Source organism: Bombina bombina, chromosome 5 (assembly GCF_027579735.1).
Source record: "Bombina bombina isolate aBomBom1 chromosome 5, aBomBom1.pri, whole genome shotgun sequence".
In the NCBI taxonomy this organism is placed as follows: domain Eukaryota; kingdom Metazoa; phylum Chordata; class Amphibia; order Anura; family Bombinatoridae; genus Bombina; species Bombina bombina.
This window is the reverse complement of record NC_069503.1, coordinates 897,647,632-897,668,957: the sequence shown is the minus strand read 5'-3', so window position 1 is coordinate 897,668,957 and position 21,326 is coordinate 897,647,632. Positions and strand designations below refer to the sequence as shown.

Genomic DNA, 21,326 nt, shown 5'->3' with positions numbered 1-21,326 from the left:
TCCTTGAGGATTGGTACAAGAAGCAAGCATCCTTTAGATCTATCGTGGTCATGAACTACCCCTCTCAAACAAGGGGAAGAAATGGACCTTATTGTCTCCATCTTAAACGAGGGGACACTTTAGGTCCAGAATCGGACGAAAAGTTCCCTCCTTCTTAGGGACCACGAAAAGGTTTGAATAGTATCCCAAACCTCTCACTGCGATAGGCACTGGGACAATAACTCATAGAGAACAGATCCTGTACACACCCCAGAAAGGCTTCCCTCCTTTCTGGTCAGGAAGACAGGAGGAATCTGCCCTTGGGTGGCTGAGAATTAAAACCTATCTTGTAACCCTGAACTATGACCTCCAGGAACCATGGATCCTGTACGTCCCTGAACCAAGCAACTGAAAAGAGAGTGACATACTGCACAATCCAGAAGAGGACCGGGGACTGCCCATTCATGCAGACGTAGACTTGGCGGGCTTCTTGCTCTGCTTGTATTTATTCCAGGACTGAGCCGGCTTCCAAGAGATCTTGGTTTGCTCTGGCTTAGCGGAGGACTGTTGACATGGGCTTTATCAGAACAAAGAGAACTAAAATTGTCCATTAGATTAGTTCGTATATTCTTGCGATAGGCGGGCACCCTTGCCCCCTGTGACCGTGGAGACAATTGAATCCAGGCCTGGACCAGACAAAATCATTCCCTTAAAGGAAGGGAAGAAGTCTAGACTCAGAAGTCATTTTCGCATACCATGACTTCAGCCAGAGCCGACGGGCCTGAACAGAAAAAGATGAAGCTGTAGCATTCAAGCGAATAAACTGCCTAATAGCAGCACAGATAAAAGAATTAACAACCCTCAAGCCCGTAAATCTTTTCTGAGTAACGTCGAGGGGAACCTCCACCCCGATCAAATCCTATAAGGAGTCACACCAGAAGGTAGTTTCACCGCCGGTTGAAACAAATATCCCATATGTTGAAACATTTTTCTTAACAGAGTTTCCATCTTTTATCCATGGGCTCTTTAAACGAATAACTATCCTCAAGCGGGATAGTAGTACGTTTAGCAAGGGTGAAGATAATGCCATCCAATTTAGGGACGGAACCTCACAACTCCATTGAGAGTCCAGGACCGGGGACAATTTGTTAAAGGGAGAAGAGGAGGAAAAGGAATCCAATCCTGTCCCATTCATTCTTAATAATGTTCTCCACCTAACAGAAGCAGAGAAGTATAAGGTACCACCCTGTCCTCAAACTCTATCCAATTTAGGAATTAAAGGTTCAACAGACAATTTGGCCTCTAGAACCTCTGAATGCGCCAAAAACTTATTTTAGAAGAAAGCGCAAATTCCTAAACTAAAGTCTGGTTCCTCCATAGCTGGAGGTTTAGAGGCAGCATACTCCGACCCAGAATGTTCATACTCTGAAGTCTCAGAAAGAACTTCATCCTCGGATAACCTTCAGTTAAATCCAATAAATTATCTGATGTACTCTGGGAAGGAGTGCAATATGTAACCTTTTGCTTGCGCTTAGCAGGGCGAGGTAAAGCATTAAAGGCCGCAGACACCGCTGTCTGAACTGCGCAGTAAAGTCTGGTGAAAAAAGGCCCCCTCCAGATGGAGGATAAGCAATGCTATGGGAAAACTAGAGATATAAGAATGTAGGGTACACACCTCACTGGACAACTCCTCAGAGGTGAACGGCTCTGTGGTATTAAACATGTTTGATATTATCACATTATCAAGGCATATGGAACATAATTGAGAGGGCGGAACTAAGGCCTCCTCACCATATAAACAGGAATTACTCATCAGGAATAGAGGGAGTGCCCTCTAAAGTAACATAATCCTCCATCGCTAGTGCAATAACCGGAGAACTAGAGAAATAAAACATCTTATTTTATTCAAATAAACGGCACCCTTATACCCCAATAGCTGGGGCACTCACCACCTCCTATGACCCAGACAGAACAGAGATTTATCGCTCCTCTCTGATAGACACCTGGTCAGGAAAAAGGAAATAAATCACATAGTGCACAATGCGGGACCGTCCCTGCTATGAGAAAGTGCGCCAAGCTTGTAAGCTGCATGGCTCTCAAAGTGAAAGTGAAACCTGTATATTTCATAACAGCCTATAAGCCTATAACATCTCGCACATAAAATCAAACAAACATATAAGATTATTCACCCCTGTTCAATAATCCCCCTAAGGAGATATTAAACCTTGATTCTATACAGATAAAAGGAGTCACACTGTGACCCTGTCTTCTTGCGTTATCATACATGTATAAAATATGAAACGATCTTACCAGAATCTACGCTGTGGAACAGGAACACGGCCCTTTACGTGCGACAATTAGTAGCATTGCTTCTGACATGGACTTGAGTGAAGAAAGCAGGCAGCAAAACTTGTCAACGCCGATTGCCTATGGAGCTATTAATATGAGTCGGAATGGTTACGCAGAATGACTCTCCCTGCATCTGCGGACTCTAACTTTCATCCATGCTCTCACTGAGAGTCTGACAGGACTACTTGAAACTCCAGACCCATCTTGCAGAGTACTACCCTCCAAAAGAGACTACTCCGAAATCTTCTAACACTTCTCTGCCAGCCTCCTGTGACGAAAGGCTAAGAATGACTGGGGTTATGAGGAAGTGGGGGAGGTATTTCAGCCTTTGGCTGGGGTGTCTTTGCCCCCTCCTGGTGGCCAGGTTCAGTATTTCCCACAAGTAAGGAATGGAGCTGTGGACTCTTTTATATATATATATATATATATATATATATATATATATTTGCACACAGTACAATATATCAGCCGGATAATTGCAATGACTTGTAATGATAATCAATCTTAATTCATTAGAGATTGTTTTCTTAGTATTTTTACCTGAGCAGAGAAGTCAATCAGCTTCGGGAGCAGAACTTTTCCTCCTTCATCGCTCTTCATGAAATCCAGAAGACTTCCTGGTTAATAAAATATCCCAGGATCAGCACTGTGAACACATGATCAGCTAGTGTGACATAATATGGCCTGTTAGCCCTCACCTTTTGCCATGTACTCAGTAATAATGTATATTGGCTCTTCCTTAGAAACCACAGCATACAGCCTCACTAATTTGTCATGTTGTAGAGTCTTCATCAGATTAGCTTCTTCCATGAATGCCTGTACAGACATGGATCCTGGTTTCAATGTTTTTACAGCTATCTTTGTATTATTATTATAGAAACCTAAAAAAAAAAAATCATCATCAAGAGTGGTCCAGGAACTTTCAGCATACTAAATATTTTTAAATAAATAATTTATACTGTAATATAAGTGACAAAAAAAGAATTGATACATTTCTACAGGATAGTAATACAAATATTTCATTTTTATTTTTCTATATATTTCACATTTATTATTCTATACCAAAGCATTGCTTTTAAACCAGAATAGTATTATCATGAAATCATTTTAATTTTAGGTATTAACACCATCATTATTTACCTATTTGCATCCAGTGAATTATCCGATTTAAAAAAAAAAACCTGACAAAAACAAAGACTGTTAAATATTTAAATGTTTTGTTTAAAAAATATGAGGACAATATGATAAAATAAAACACACAAGTGTGGGGAATGCTGCATTTCCACAGAAAATGGGGTAACGAGTAATTAACTTTAATCTGCAAATCCAGATGTTAGTGTGTTGCACTTTGACAAGAATAAATCTGACTCTGAAAATTGCCAAATTCTGCTGGCAGTGAGAATATTCAGCATGTTTCATAATCAATAGTACAAACGCACATCCCTAGTAACAAGATTCCTGTATTAAAGAACAAAACTCACAGTGTGCCTTGTAGGACGTATTGCTAAATTCTCTGAATAACCATTTGGCTGGTATCTGGAGGAGTATCACTACCCAAAATTTGAATTTATTATATTAGCAAGTTGAATTTCAAAATCAATTACTATCTGCCCTGTAGTAAATCATTACTGAACATTAAGAGTGAGAAAGGTGGTAGTTATGATATGTTAGAGACGCAGATGTGTTTGTAACAAAGAACAATTGTGTGTTTTATTACAACCGTCAAGAAGTTACACTTGAATTCTATCACGTGCACACCTAAAAGAGCACTTCTTACATGTTAAAATAGGTTCCTCATTAAAAAGCTATAGCGGTTTAAACTTTATTTTGTTTTTATATTTTTAAACCAACAGAAAGTGCCTGTTTGGCAGGGAAGGACGATTCCCATATCTCTACGAACAAACACAGACAACCTCTACAAGGAACTTTACCTTTTTTATTTTTTGGCACAGGAATATCAGTTTCCCAATAATATTTTAAACTGTCATGTTTTAGATGCAGCAAAAATGTCTTTACTTTTTTTTTTTCCAGCTATATGAACATTTTTTTTTTTATTTTTTTTTTAACAGTGAAACAAGACAGGAAACAACAGAATGTCACATTTGTGTAATGTCCCACAATGTGCAACAATCCAAAGAGGAAAATGCTTCTATTGGTTTGACATCTAGTTCATCACAAAAACAAGAGGAAACATCTTGAAACATACGCAAACTCTGCATTCATCACAACATTGCAAAAACTGTCAATGTAATTTCCTGTCATCTAGCAGTGTTATGTCAAACGTAGCAAGACAGTATATTTTTACTTCTTTATGTGTAGCTATGTACAGAAATGCATAAAGATTTTTAACACCCAAAGCACATATTGTTAAAAGCCCCTTTAACAATTTGCATTATATATATATATATATATATATATATATATATATATATATACACACACACAATATATATAAAGGGTAAAGGCCATGTTTGGATGGATTCTATGCTCCGCCGCAGTCAATACCTAAATGGGTTAATATTGGAATGGAGTATATATAGAATCCTCTTTCTTACTCCTTAATACAAATAAATATCAATTCAAAAATTGTGGAAGAAAAACAAGAAAAACCAGAACCTATCTTTATACAAAGACACTAGGAATTTTTACTCTGATTAATATATATACCGAATGATTCAGGGTCAGCTGAAATCAAACGTGGTGCAGACCCCTCAACAATTTATTTAATCCAGTACTTTATAGATAAGGGAGTATGGTAGAGTTATATGAGATACCATGGCTAAAGTAGGGGATTCCTAGACATAACTGATAGTGTTGCAGCTTCTGAAGAGAGCACTCTCATTTACGTTTTATCTATTTACAAAAGAAGTGGAGATGTAGATCTCTAGATTCATAAGTCATTATGTGAACCTTTAGTTTTATTTTAAAAAAGATGCACATTCAATCCTTTCGTTTAAACCAAAAGGTGACACCGTATTTAACATAAAAGTCCATCTTGCTTCCTTTTTTAATAAACAATTATCTTCATCTCCACCTCTTCCATTTGTTAAGCTGCAACACTATCAGTTATGTCTAGGAATTTTTAATTATTATTTTTTATTTTTTCTTTAGTTTGTTTTAAGGTTATGGGTCCTTTATATCAAAAAAATTTACCTCCACAGTAATCTCTTTAACTATTTATAAAAGTTATAAGATCATTCCAGATTTATAAAAATTAAATCAAGTTGGGATCTATGTAATGTCCATGTGTCCAGATATAGATAACCAATGAAATAAAGTTTGATTGAGCTGCAACGTGCATTAGATTTTCCATTGAATGAATCTTTAAGATAGGCATGATCGTTCTGTCTAAGGAATTGTAAAAGGTTATGTCTAAATAGCTATTTTGATTGGCTAAAATAAAACCTTCAACTTCAATGGTGTTGCAATAAAAGCCGGCAATTAGAGGTGATTGACAGTCCTGACGAGGCCCCTGTTTCGCTCAGCATTATGGGGAGAAACGCGCGTCAACCTTTCTAAAAGCAGCTATTACTGCACCTGTGGAACAAGCAGTTGGCCTGAGCCTGCCCGGGAAATTCAAATTCTAACTGAAGAAGCAAGCCTGGATCTTGCGGTAATCAAGCGGCTCTTACAAGTCGCCTGGATACAGTTTATGCACAGAGGTAAAGAATTCACCTGCAAGTTTGTGTCCCTAGTGAGCAAGGAGACACGGTTGTGAGAGGTGAGATAAGGATGTCGGAGGCTCATGTCCCGGTCCGGTTTCTATTAGCCCTGTGACTTTGTTTTCTCGGATGTTGCTGCGATATTTACACACAGGTCTGTTTTCACTATTTCTGATTGTCACCACTGAGATATGATTTATCTGCTATCAAGCTGCACAAGTCTCCAGTTTAAGTTAACATTAGAGGACGCTTTTACCTCGGTTAACACATACCACTAAACATATGTTTGCAAAATGGTTCATTCAGTTGGATTACAAAGTTGATACATATTGCTACTAACTGAGACATCTGATTTCCTCTATTCGGGACTTATATGGTCTGTAAAAAGGACTTTATTTTTCTCCTCATTATAGAGGAATCTATATAAATGTTTACTTAAATGTATTATTCAGATGAGAATCTATAAGCTGTGTGTTTCCAACCTTTGTTTGCTGCAAATGTTTTTATATGTCTGTGATGACTCTTTAATATGTTTGATATGCTTTACTTTAATCCACTGCAGTGGTGTATTCTAGAGATAATGAGTAATTTCTAGCTGCTTATTTTGTGGTGGCAATTATTTGCAATAAACTGTTTGCATGTGGTTAAGTCTGTGCATGTGCAGTTCATTTTTTTTTTATTCGATGCTGTTCTGCAGTCTTACATATCTAAGAAATTGGATTAAATGGGTTATATTTTTGAGTGCTGAAATCCCCTACTTTAGCCATGGTATCTCATATAGCTCTACCATACTCCCTTATCTATAAAGTACTGGATTAAATAAATTGTTGAGGGGTCTGCACCACGTTTGATTTCAGCTGACCCTGAATCATTCGGTATATATATTAATCAGAGTAAAAATTCCTAGTGTCTTTGTATAAAGATAGGTTCTGGTTTTTCTTGTTTTTCTTCCACAATTTTTGAATTGATATTTATATATATATATATATATATATATATATATATATATATATATATATATATATATATATATAGTACACCCCTCCCATTTTTGTAATTATTTAATTATTTCTTTTCATGTGACAACACTGAAGAAATTACACTTTGCTACAATGTAAAGAAGTGAGTGTACAGCCTGTATAACAGTGTAAATCTGCTGTCCCATCAAAATAACTCAACACACAGCCATTAAAGTCTAAACCTTTGGAAACAAAAGTGAGTACACCCCTAAGTGGAAATTTCCAAATTGGGCCCAATTAGCCATTTTCCCTCACCGGTGTCATGTGACTTGTTAGTGTTACATGGTCTAAGATGTAAATGGGGTGCAGGTGTGTTAAATGTGTTGTTATCGCTCTCACACTCTCTTATACTGGTAACTGGAAGTTCAACATGGCACCTCATGGCAAAGAACTCTGAGGATCTGAAAAAAAGAATTGTTGCTCTACATAAAGATGACCTAGGCTATAAGAAAATTGCCAAGACCCTGAAACTGAGCTGCAGCACGGTGGGCAAGACCATACAGCGGTTTCACAGGACAGGTTTCACTCAGAACAGGCCTCGCCATGGTCGACCAAAGAAGTTGAGTGCACTTGCTCAGCGTCATATCCATAGGTTGTCTTTGGGAAATAGATGTATGAGTGCTGCCAGCATTGCTGCAGAGGCTGAAGGGGTGGGGGGATCAGCCTGTCAGTGCTCAGACCATACGCCACACACTGCATCAAATTAGTCTGCATGGCTGTCATCCCAGAAGGAAGCCTCTTCTAAAGATGATGCACAATAAAGCCTGCAAAAGACCAGCAAACTAATGACATGGGTTACTGGAACCATTTCCTGTGGTCCGATGAGACAAAGATAAACTTATTTGGTTCAAATGGTGTCAAGCGTGTGTGGCGGCAACCAGGTTAGAAGTACAAAGACAAGGGTGTCTTGCCTACAGTCAAGCATGGTGGTAGGAGTGTTATGGTCTGGGCCTGCATGAGTGCTGCCGGCATTGGGGAGCTACAGTTCATTGAGGGAATCATGAATGCTAACATGTACTGTGACATACTGAAGCAGAGCATGATCCCCTCCCTTTGAAGACTGAGCCGCAGAGCAGTTTTCTAACATGATAACGACCCCAAACACACCTCCAAGACGACCACTGCCTTGTTAAGAAGTTGAGGGTAAAGGTGATGGACTGGCTAAGCATGTCTCCAGATCTAAACCCTATTGAGCATCTGTGGGGCATCCTTAAACGGAAGGTGGGGGAGCACAAGGTCCCTAACATCCACCAACTCTGTGATATCGTCATGGAAGAGGACTCCAGTGGCAACCTGTAAAGCTCTGGTGAACCCCATGCCCAAGAGGGTTAAAGCAGTGCTGAAAAATAATGGTGGCCACACAAAATATTGACAATTTGGGCCCAATTTGGACATTTCCACATATATATATATATATATATATATATATATATATATACACACATACATACAAAAAGTCCAAAAGATATGTGCACTCTCACCACTGTTCTGTAACTGCCAGGGTGCTCTTAGGGAAAATGTAGTAGAAAAGCGAAGTAAAGCACTCACTAGACTTTGGACATCTGTGATAAGAATATTTTATTTGGGACGTTTCGGGACCTCAAATGTCCCTTCTTCCGACAACATAACTGTGCAAATGAACAAACTTATAAAGGCCTGTTAGCCCCACCTTCATTCAGGTCACCAATCATAGGAGAATGTGTGCAGAGCTCAGAGGGCTATAATAAATATGTAGCCCAACCGTGCATAAAGTGCACTATATAAACCATACTGGGCCAATATGGAGTAAAGTGTTAATCAACAAATTATGTTACAAATGTGTTACTATACGATAACGGTGATCCAAGGTCCCACAGTTCACACACTCCCCCGTCTCAGTGGGTGCCCCTAGGCTGAAAAAATGGAACAATCCACACTCTAAATCAGATCATTGGATAATTATCAACCACACCCCCTGCCTAGGTAGTCATAACGACCACAAACAACAATCCCAGAACACAGTCTAAGACCCACTTGTAATCAATCTTCGTCACTATGGCAACCATTCGAGGCGCTGTTATAAGCATGTCATTTACAGCGTGATACGTATGGTTAAGATCACTGGTCACAGGGGGACGCTAATAAAGCTTGCTAGTTGTAAGCTAAAAAAGGCAAACACATGGGGCGGAGTTAACCGCAGAAGAGAGAAGACGTGCTTTTCAGAGCTCCTCTCCAAAGGGCATAACTTTTAATGGTTTTTAATAATTTGGAGAACTTTGGAAACTTATATTTTCTGACAAACAGGGCACTGAAGAACAGGGATACACTCCAGCGATCTTAAGGACACATATAAAGCTCTCTCTCGAAAGCACCCTGATCAAAGAAAGGCCGTGTGAGGCTATATCCTCCGGAGGGTCGGGGCTCCGCTCCAGAGGTCTAACTGCTATACCTAACAGCCCTAGATCAAAGCCTGCCGCTGAATAGACTTCGACCCCGGAGGGTTGGAGACCCGTTCCAGTGTATCCACGGACCACAGGCTTACTAAGCTGACAAGCCATCACCCGGCCTGGCGCCCCTTAGCAGGCCGGAGACTACGCATGCCACAGAGAAACTTCCTCCCTAACAGCCTAAAGAACTACGCGACCGCCTCAGCTGAAAAAAGAGTTGAGGCTTAATCGCAGTACCTGAGGCACCTTGCAGCAAGCTCCGGAGGGCCGGGGATCCGCTCCGGAGCTGAAGATTCGAGCCACACCAGCAGTTTGGAGCAACTAGAGGCCCATCGGCTATGCCTGCCAGCACCGCGCAGCAGTCCGGTTATACCCGGAACCCACAGTCACATTGCGCCTTCCGCGCAAATAGTAGAGAAGAAGAGGAGGGCATAAGAAGACTTTCTTCCATCGGCTATTGCTTTGCCGGGTGAAGGTGAGGCTTTCTTCCATCGGGCCTGCTGGGGCTTTTTGGCGCGAACCGCGGCCATTTTGACAGAACTGTGAGGGAGCCGCCAGCGGGCCTTGAGGCCTCCGAGACATACGCTTACCGACATGGTCCAGGGTACAGCTCAGCCCACGGGAGACAAACAGATTTTCCAGTAAGGTGAGAGGGATACCTACATATTTGTCCTCGCCAGGATAGTCCGGGTAAGTCCCTTACTGCTCACTACACTCCCACGTGGGATACTGGGTCATTGCTAAACCCCCCTTATTGGTATCCCACGAGTAAAGGATAAAGGTTTGGCCTTCAGGCCACATACCACCTTAAACTGTGACACGGGATTGCACCCAAGAGACTTAAGTCACTCCATACCCTAATTGAGTTGCCTCCTCGATAACTGCCTTTGCTTGCAAGTCTCACATAGAGCAATACATAAGGGTCAACCAATACAGCAAGCTGCAAGCACCCCCTCTATACCATCTTGCAACTCAGGCAATGTCAGTTATGTGTTAAGTGACCCACACTGTTTATTGACTGTTTAACTCTTGTTCTGCTTGCAGTTTGTCCCACTGCATGTTCACACTGTGGCGGACCTACTCTCAGAGGTCTCTTTAAATGTTTAAATCTGCTATATAGCCACACGATCGCATTATTACTTATATATCACGCAGCTACTTCAGCCACTACCTTACTGTGGTCTGACCACAAAGCAAAGCTATCAAGCTACCACAGTCCCAACATATGCCATCTGGGGTCGCTTATCTCCACTGTACAGTATGCCAGCTTAATGGAAATTATTGGAACTGAATGCTAATTTATTGTCACGGCTGCTGCGTCAGCCCAGGTGTCCCTGTACCTCCTGTACAGGGTGTAGTGTTATTGATTTAATCTGCCTTTTTTTTTTTCCTCTTATTTTCTCTCCCTAATACAGGTTTTCTCTCATAGTACACACCCCACATAAGGCTAGCACATCATTCCATAACACTGATAAATTAGTTTCACTCTATTACAGTTTTAGTCTAACTCTGACACACAATCCTCATATTACATTTTTACATTATACACTGGAAGGTTCCACCGCCAACGCATAGTTTAGCTCTAAATAGCCCCATACTGGTATTTACTACCCGCAATTAGACTCTGAGGCGCACACTTTATTCTAGTCCTGCACATTACTGGTACAAGATACTGGTTCTAACTTGACCTATAGGTCATCTCTTAAAGCACACCCGCGTGAATAATTAAACTTAAGATCACGCCTAGGAATTAGGATACTGCAGAACTCATACTAACCGATTACCTAGTCATAACATTCTCTCTATAAAGGTGTTGCAACAGGTTCTGTGCCCCAGACCCGCTACTATATTGGTCTGACATATACCTAGTTTTTACCACATTATTGATTTGACCTTCTTACCATTGATTGCCACTCCCTCACCTCCCCGCTCCCACTCGGCCTGTCCGAGTGGGTCACTTCCACTTACCCTTTCCCTTCCTACGGGTCGTATCCTCCTTATCCCCATGGTGAGGGATCTGGATTAAGTCACTGTGAATACATATTCATCTCTAAAATGTGAGTGCTACTATTGCTATGGTAATCAGCCCCGCTCTGCATTCTTTATAGTAATGTTTTAACCTTTGTATATGCTATGACCCATTAACCCCATTTTTTATCAGCAGAATAAGTATAACCCCTTGCAAACACACTTGAGTTTCTAGGTTCAGAGTGCCTCGCCTCTATACCTTTGCAACAATATGCCTCACTTGGGTAGAAAACCCCTTAAGTCAGCAGCAAAACCTAGAAAGACAGTCTATGACCACTTCACACAGCAACCTAAGGGCCCAGACATGGATCCGGACTCGCAGGATGAAGAGTCCCAGTCTAGTGTCCAATCCGCATCTGCATCACAACACTATATTACCGAGAAGTCCTTAAAGAAGTTACTGGCCACACAAACTAAATTCATCACGCAGGAAATTCAACGCAGCTCAGCAGAGCTTAAAAAAGAGATCTCGGAGATAGGAGAAAGGGTAGATGCCCTAGAAAGGAAACAAGACGACGTAGTGGTGGATCAATCCAACCTATTAGCCTATTCGGAAAGCTTGGCTGACCAAATCTCTCAACTGGAACTTAAGGTAGCGGAGGTTGAAGACAGATCTAGACGCAACAACATCAGATTCCGTGGCATACCGGAATCGGTAGCGCCATCTGACCTTCAAGACTTCTTGAGAGAACTATATCACTCTTTAATTGGTAGCCCAGAGGGTATGACAGCCACTATGGAACGGGCACACAGGGCTTTGCGCTCTAGAAATGTGGCTCAGGATAAACCACGAGATGTGATAGTGTGCTTCCATAGTTTCTTGTATAAGGATAGGCTGATGCAGGCGGCCTTCAAGAAACCTACTCTGAGCGAGAGATTTCAAGACATCCAGCTCCTTCCTGACCTCTCGGCTCACACTTTACAACAGAGGCGCCATTACCAGTCTGTCACCCTTACTCTGAGGAAGAACAATATTAAATATAGATGGGGATTTCCAACTTGCTTAACATTACCAAAGACAATCAACATTTTGTGGCCACAACCCTAAACCAAGGCCTAACACTTCTCACTAATTGGGGCCTTAGGCCGGAACCGCCTCTCCAAAGGGACCCTCCCCACCCTAAGCTGCGGGCCTCAGTCCCAGAGTGGACTGTCAATGATCAAAGAGCCAAAAGGGCAAAATTACCTCAGTCCACAACTGTTTCTTAACTTCTGGGTCTTGTCCACTACAGTCATGTTGCAAGGTGTATGTTACTTTTGTTTATAGCCACCTAGTGGCTCTCTGTTTGTTTGACTTGTGCTTTTGTGTTTGCAGCACCTTTTGAAAGTGTTTTGTAATTTAAATTATTCTGTTGATTATTGCATTATTACCGTATAGCAAATTACTCAGTACAAACTCACTGTTAATTAATATTTCAGCAACTAATTATAGCAGAGCGGGGCTGTTATTAATGATGCCCCTTACTTTGTGTACCTTAGATTAACTTTCTCTTCTGATCTGCCCCCACATAGAAGTCCACTCTAGGACTTGAGGTGGACTATTTCCACCACATACTTGAGCGCTTTTCTTAGTGCTCTACTTCCCACTCCCACCCCTTCCCCACCCCCTTTCAACCTTCCTCTTACTTCGTCCCTCCCTTGAACCATAACACAGTCCAAATCTACTTCAAGAGACCCATCATCGCACCTCTCCTATTAGTTATGTCCACCATTAGGCTTATGACACACAATGTTAGAGGCCTTAACTCTCCCCATAAACGTAGTCTACTACTTAGGACACTGAAACACCACAACCCAGATGTGGTATTCCTCCAGGAGACCCACTGGCTAGATAGGGAACCTATTAGGGTCACCTCTAAGTCATATACACATATCGAAACCGCTTCATACACCAAAAAAGCCAGGGGAGTAGCGATACTATTACACAAGCGTCTGGCCTTCGAAAGCATTCAAGTCATTAGAGACCCTCAGGCCAGATTTATTATCCTTATCTGCAAAATAAACCACGTCATCTATACCCTGGTATCCGTGTATCTCCCAAATACCAAACAACCACGGTACCTAAAACATATTCTCAACGCTCTTTCCCAAGTCCAACAGGGGAGAGTCCTCATAGCGGGAGACTTCAACATGGTATGGGACCATTTACTAGACAGAAGATCTAAATCACTTGATTTAACGCCCACCCCAGCTAGACAACTATCACACAGCTTTAGACAAATGATGTCGGCCTCGGGTCTCTATGATATATGGAGAGCCCTACACCCTCAGGACCACGACTACACCAACTTCTCGCACCCCCATAAGGTATACTCAAGAGTTGACTATATCTTTTCCACAGCTGACTCCCTAGACTTAGTCCAGAGAACCAAAATCTCCCTTTGTGCCTGGTCTGATCATGACCAGGTTCAGGCCGACATAATTACCTCAAACACTACCCACATTAGACCAAAATGGAGATTGCCCCACCAGATTTTGGAGGATATACCCGACAGAGAGGAACTACGCAAAGATATTACCCAATTTATCCAAACTAATGACAATCTCACGGTCAGGGACGACACATTATGGGGCGCGGCTAAAGCTACAATTAGAGGCCTCCTTATCACTAAACAAGCGCACCTTAGAAAACAGGCAGGTCTCACCCTCTCCCAAGCCCACATTAAATTGCGACAACTGGAGGCATGCAACAGAAGTATAGTCACTGCAGAAGCCACATCCCAAATTATCGAGATTAAAGATCACATTTCTAGGTTGGAACTGCGTAGAACCCAAATTAACCTCACCAAGCTTAAGCACTTATTTTACTACAAACGCAATAAAGCTGATACCTTGTTAGCAAACAAGATTAGGAACAGACTCGGGGTTTTGCGAATTCATTCCATAAGATCGTCAGGTTCTCTTCTCCAGATCCCGTCCCAGATAGGTGAGGCATTTGCCGACTACTATACCAAGCTTTATAACATAGCTACTGCCGAACCTTCTAGATCTTCCTCACAGGAGGTTCTGGATACTTACTTCAAGACATTGTTGCTCCCCATGCTCGCCTCTGAACAAAGAGATGCTTTGAGTTCTCCCTTCTCTCTCCAAGAGGTCTTGAGAGTTATTGGGAACGCAAAGTCCTTTAAGTCCCCGGGCCCTGACGGCTACCCGGCGCATTTCTACAAGGCTTATGCTCAAGAACTTGCCCCGTTACTTCTAAAATTTTATAATCTGGCTAAAGAGGAGGGCCACTTTAAGAGTGAATTTCTAGAAGCCAGTATTGTCACTATCCTTAAACCGGACAAAGACCCATCGCTGTGTGCGAGTTACAGACCCATCTCTTTGATAAACACGGACATCAAGTTTTACTCAAAGATACTCGCTAATCGTCTTGCTAATTTACTTCCCTCCCTTATCGATTCGGGCCAGGTGGGATTTGTCCCCCTCCGAGAGGGTCCAGACAACGCAAGACACCTCCTCAACATACTCACCTCTGCCTCACGCCTTCGTAGACCACTGGCGGTCATTTCTCTTGACGCCGAGAAGGCGTTTGACCGGGTTAGATGGCATTATCTATGGGCAGTCCTTAGGAAATACCATTTCCCCCCCGATTTCATAACGGCCGTTCAAGCCCTATATTCCACTCCTACTGCCTCTGTATGCGGTTTAGGTTTCGCTCCTCTCCCTTCCCCATCACGAATGGCACTAGACAGGGGTGCCCCCTTTCGCCACTCTTGTTTGCCCTCTCAATAGAGCCCCTGGCTGAGCAGATCAGGACTGATCCCCAAATAAAAGGAGTCACCTTGTCGGGCACTGTGCACAAAATTGCACTCTTCGCTGACGATGTAACCTTGTTTCTATCACACCCTGATCAAGCGATACCTAGGCTTCTTCATATACTCGCCGCCTTCGGGGCCCATTCTTACTATAAGTTAAATTTATCAAAAACACAAGTGTATACGTAGGGGTTTACGAAGGCACAATTGGTTTCTTTTACCGAGTCTTATAAATTTGACTGGACTGAACACTCTGTCCTACACTTGGGTGTCAGGATCTCTAGTAGCTTTACTCAAATAATAAAAGACAACTATCTTCCACTATTAACTTCCCTCCGCTCTTTGCGGAAGGACTGGAATCTCCAGCATGTTTCCTGGTTGGGTAGGATCACGGCGTTGAAAATGTCCTTCCTTCCTAAACTGACATACCTTTTCTGCTGCCTGCCTATTAAAATACAGAGGCATTTGCTCCTTCAATTCCAAAGTGGGTTTACCAAATTTATTTGGTTAGATAAACCCCCTAGAGTAGCACACAGAGTACTTCAACTTCCCAAATCTTTAGGAGGCATAGCTTCTCCATCGGTGATACGGTATTATGAGGGTGCAATGCTTACCCACGTGTCTCAATGGGGGGTAAAGTCATCGGATGCCAAATGGAAATCCATAGAACAGGCTTCATTACCCTACCATATTGCCTTAAGGGACTTAATCTGGACCCCGCAACATTGCAGTAGGGAGCTCGCCTTGACAAAACCAGTGGTTTGTGAATGCCTCAGCTTTTGGGACAGAATACGGCATCACCCCCGTGTGTCCCTGCATCCCTCCCCAGTCGCTTCAATAGCAGGCCTCTTATCGGGCCTCCAAGACTCTCATCCTAACAAGTGGATCCAAATGGGAATCAACAATATAGCGGACCTCTGGTCCAAGTCCTCTCCCGACTCTTTTAAACAATTATCACAGATCGGTGCCGAGACCCAAGTCCCAATGTACCTATCTTTTGAATATCAGAGGATTAAGAGCTTTCTAAGCAGTTGGGGTTTTAAGCCTACCCTAGATAGGCCATTGACTTTATGGGAGTCCATTTGGGCAAGAGGAGATAGGCTTTGCAGGCCTCTCTCAGTCCATTATATGCTACTAGGGGGACCCCAAGACCCGGAGACTCCTTCCCATCTTTCCCGATGGGAGACACTGACGGGTAGGCACACTTCCCTGGAGGAGTGGGAACAAGCTTTCTCCCTGACCCAGAAAGCTATACATTGCACTACGTTATACGAAACTTATTTTAAACTCCTCACTCATTGGTACTACGTACCCACTAGATTGGCGGCAATATTCCCGGAAGTGTCCCCCAAATGCTGGAGGAACTGCGGTCACAGGGGTAACGCACTACATATATGGTGGGAGTGTCCTGTGATCCAGCCACTATGGTTAAAATGCTTTTCGGTTCTACAGGATATGGGCATCGGCCTTCCCAGGCTGGTTGACGCAACACTCTTTCATTTGAATCTACATTCATTACCTAAAAACCATGCGTATATCTGTATCTACTTATTCATGACTGTAAAGTATTCTGTTGCATGCTCCTGGAAGAAGGAATGAGCCCCAAGTTGGGCGATGATCTGTAATAATATGGCATACATTTATAAAATGGAGAAGGATATCTTCTATAGATTAAATAAATCTGACCTGTTTGAAATGGTTTGGGCTGACTGGAAGGAGTCTCAAAATACAGACTGGAGGCCTAACGCAACTGCTCAAGACTCATAGCTCCATACCCATGCTCCCCTTATGACAGTAGCCTATCTACCACAAACACACTCTTTACTGGATGGCCCTCGATCCCCTCCTTAAACTCTCCTTCATTCCACTTCTCCCTCCTCTTCTACCACACCTTGTCTCCCCCACCCTCTCCATTCCCCCTCAGAAAATCTGTTGTACGATCAGCCCTTTAGACCCCCCCCCCCCGAACTCAGACTTGTCAGCCATGAATCAAGGCTAGACAGGTCGTATCTGCTCACAGTACGTTGTAAGAATTGAAATTTTGTTTCCATTTAGTAGACGCAGACCCCCAATTGTCATTCTTATAAACTCTATATTGTCAGGTTGGAGCTGCGTCTCCCTGGTTACTGTATATTTTTCTTTGTTTCTACCAATAAAAATTTGTTAAACCAAAAAAAAAAAAAAAAAAGGCAAACACTTAGATCGGCAATCTTACCAGGACACAAGCAGATCGCTCTGAAAGCGCCTCCCTCTCTGCTCTCATTAGCCAGCGAAAACACGCCCCTCTGTTCATCTTTTCTTATTAGCAGGCATCATAGAACTTCGTCATCAGCCCATAGGCAACTCGAGGAGAACCAACAGCTCCCCCTGTCATATCCACACACCACAGATCTATATAAACATACAGAGTACAACAAAGACTAGCCCCCCAGAGAGGCATCCATCCATTAGTGGGCACCTGATAAAAATTAAATACACGACTGAGGTAAAATAACCTATTGCAACTCTCTAGAAAACCCACAATAAAAGTAAACAGTCCTCCTGATCACGTTAATAAAGCGCTAAACTCTGTACACACTCAATATAGTACGATATGTGGCACACTACCTGATAAACCCTCCTGTAAGTCTTTATCAGTCTGCTACGCAATCTTAACTAATGGTATACATCACCCCTCATCTGTAGATTAGCCAGTACTCCGTGTAAACAGCAGACATTTGACAAAACAGCCTAACTACCGTGTAATCATATCTAACAGTGTTAACCCCTCATCCACCTCCTAGGAGGTGCTGTATCACTACCCATCCATGTATGCAGACAGTGTAAACTAGGGAATAAGCTGCTATATGACCACCCATGTACATACATTATACCAAGAGGAATGTGGTCTGTGGGAATATCTCTCAAAAAAATATATTAAATCGAACCAAAAAGACGACTCACTGATCTATAAGGTGTAGGGAAATCTAATGTGTGAAAAAATTTGAAAAAACTAAACATACAAACCCACATTGTAAAAAGGAACCTGAAAACAGGATCCTAATAAAAAGAAATATCCTACCTGCAACTCTAAATTAACACAGGGTTCCAAAGTCTAATGGATACTACCGTGTGTGAGGATGAAGGAATACATAAACCAAAAATCTGTATCATGATAAACCAACCCCTTATGTCACTGTTTATAATATAATGACATCAAGTACTCTCATAGTGCAAAATGATCATGGACTCTCATATAGCACCCAGTCCGACCAGTCCAGGAAATTGGTACACATTATAGAAACGCCTGCCAGCCAGTATGGACATAGAGACCCCTGGGTGCCAAGGTTCCCAGTTCATGTATCCATCTGGCTTTCTGCAACAAGATCTTAGCTCTGTTGCCCCCTCTTCTTGGTGCCGGTACATGATCAATTATGCGGAATCTTAGGTCCATCACCCTATGTGCACTCTCTAAGAAATGATGGGCTACCGGTTGATCCGACTTCCCACATTTCAGGGCAGTCCTTATACTCGACCGATGATTAGCCATTCGAGTCCGGGCATCATCAATGGTTTTCCCAGTATAGAATAGTCCACATGGGCAATTGAGAAGATAGATAAATGTACATCGTCGTACATGTGAGAAAAAAAATGATCTTATACTTCTTCTTTTTCTCTGGATGATGGAACGTATTCCCGGTGTGCATACTATTGCAAGTTACACAACTTATACATTTAAAACAGCCATTTTTCTTCTTCAGCCATATTTGTTTGTCTGACAGTGATGTTAAATCAGTCTTCATTAAAAGGTCCTTCAAACTTTTACCTCTCCTATATGCCAAACGGGGCGCTCCCCAACCCATGAATGGCAATGAGGGGTCAGACTGGATCACCTTCCATTCCTCTTTTATGGCTTTTGTAATTTGGTGCTGGTCTGGAGAGTAGGTGGTAACAAACGTAAGTTGGGGAATAGTGTCTCGTATAGCCCTATCGCCCCCACTATCTACCTGAATTGCCTGCTTGCACATGGTCTGTAGCTGTTTGCTTTAATACCCTCGTTGTGTGAACCTATCCACCATTTAGATCACCTGGGCCTCACATAGTACAGGGTCTGTGTTATTACGGACCACTCTCTGAAATTGTGCCTTTGGTATATTGCGAATCAAGGCTGGTTGGTGGCAACTAGTGGCATGTAAAGTAGAGTTACCCTGGAAGATAAGGATGATTATATTTTTAAGTTTACCAATGAAGATGCAGACTTGATCAGATTTGGTTCAATTGAAGAACAACAAGTGGAGGAATCTAACTAATCCCTATATAATACATGGGACAAGCTTAAACAATGTGAGATTGACCTGAATCTACATGGCACCTATTTATCTGAGTACCACAAGAAAAGAATGTTGCCAAGAGGCTTCCGAGTTAGAAATGTCCCCACAATTGGGAGGTCAAAAACAGAGTTTTGCACCAATTGGTGCAAGATTTTGAATAAGTGTTAATTTTATTTAATGTTGATGGTGATATGGGAAGCTGGAAGATTACTTCAGGAGGTTAAGATGGAGAGTCAAACCTTTGAGACAGAACAGCTTACCAAGTTGAGGGCAGATAACTCTTGTGATTGGCTGGATAAATTAGCATTTAAAAATTGGAAACTCCAAACGGTAGGATTGGACTATACGCACAAAAGTGTATACCGTTGGATGCTAGCACCGGAAGAAAGAAGGAACCTTAGACCCAGAAGGGAAAGAAGGTATACTAAGAAAATCATTAACACAGTGGATATCAGCTCGGGTGACAGCTCTGGCTTGGAGGGATTAAACCCTGAAGTTCCCCAATTTGGGGGATCTCAACGAGGTCCAGAGGAACCAGCAATCCACCACAATGGCACAACACCCAAGATGTGGGTGCAGCAAGACCACCATTGGCTCCATATTTAACATCTAATCGTTTTTTAGGACGAGGAACCGGCCGCACACGAGGCGGGGGGGGGCATATCCCACCGCCCCCTCAACTCAGAGAAGATAGAGAATAATGTATTTAACATTAGTTCGAGACCACTCAATGAAGCTGAAACATCACTACTTAATAAAGGACTGTCATTTGTACCAACCACAAAGATGAATAATTTTAATTAATTTATTGATATCCAGAAATTTTGTAGATCAATACGTTTGAAATAATTTTTTAGAAATGAATCGGATGACAAGTCAAGGTTTAGAAAGGCAGGAACATTTGATCCTATGTCCAACAATCCTTCCATCACCTCTTACACGAATTACCTGACACGGTTAACTCGGGTACCTAGATCCACCAAAAGATGGAACGATAATCTATCAAGGGATGAAAAACGAGCACTGAGATCGCTCAGTGAAGATGATACGATTGTGATCCACCCCACGGATAATGGTGGAGGTGTAGTGGTGATGGATGTGGATGATTACAAAGAAGAGATTCATCGTCAGCTGTCTGACAATACAACTTACACAATTTTGCAGAATGACCCCTCCTCCGCACTGAAGCGTGAAATTGATAACAGAATATCTGCTTGAAAGTAAGTGGAGGTCATCTCTGAACAAGAAGCTTGTTATCTACAAAGGGAGTTTCCAATAACACCAATATTGTACACACTGCCAAAAGTAAACAAAGATATGAAACGCCCTCCAGGAAGACCGAATGTTTCAGTCAAAGGATCTCTTCTGCAACCTTTGGCTGAATTTGTAGACTATTTCCTGCAGCCCAAGGTCAAACACATGAGGTCCTATGTACAGGATTCATCTACGTTTATCCGGGACATCATTAATTTGGTTGACATTAGTGAGTCCGACATTTTGGTCACTATGGACGTCTCAAGCCTTTATACAGTGATACCTCACTTAGCAGGCATTGCAGCTGTGACCAACTGCTTGAGGCACACGCCATATGTGGGCCCACCAGAAGATGTCCTGATCAAGCTTTTGAGGATTTGTCTACAAAGGATTTTTTTCCTGTTTGAGAACAGTTTTTATCTTCAAATAGCGGGAACGGCGATGGGGTCCAATGTGGCCCCATCGCTGGCAAATCTCTACATGGCCGAGTACGAGACCCTGCACATGAAAGTGTATGAGGTTTCAACTATCAAGTTTTATC

At 42.2% G+C, this 21,326-nt stretch overlaps 1 protein-coding gene across 2 annotated transcripts in view; it reads right to left on the bottom strand.

Moving 5' to 3' along the window:
* Positions 1 to 21,326, bottom strand: part of LYN (LYN proto-oncogene, Src family tyrosine kinase) — a 266,541-nt gene that overhangs the window by 62,163 nt on the left and 183,052 nt on the right. For both annotated transcript variants that reach the window (XM_053715051.1, XM_053715050.1), the window contains exons 9-10: positions 3,027 to 3,209; positions 2,869 to 2,945 (exon numbers count right to left, since the gene is read on the bottom strand). In XM_053715051.1, the coding sequence (XP_053571026.1) occupies positions 2,869 to 2,945; positions 3,027 to 3,209 (260 nt within the window). The remainder of the gene's footprint in view (positions 1 to 2,868; positions 2,946 to 3,026; positions 3,210 to 21,326) is intronic.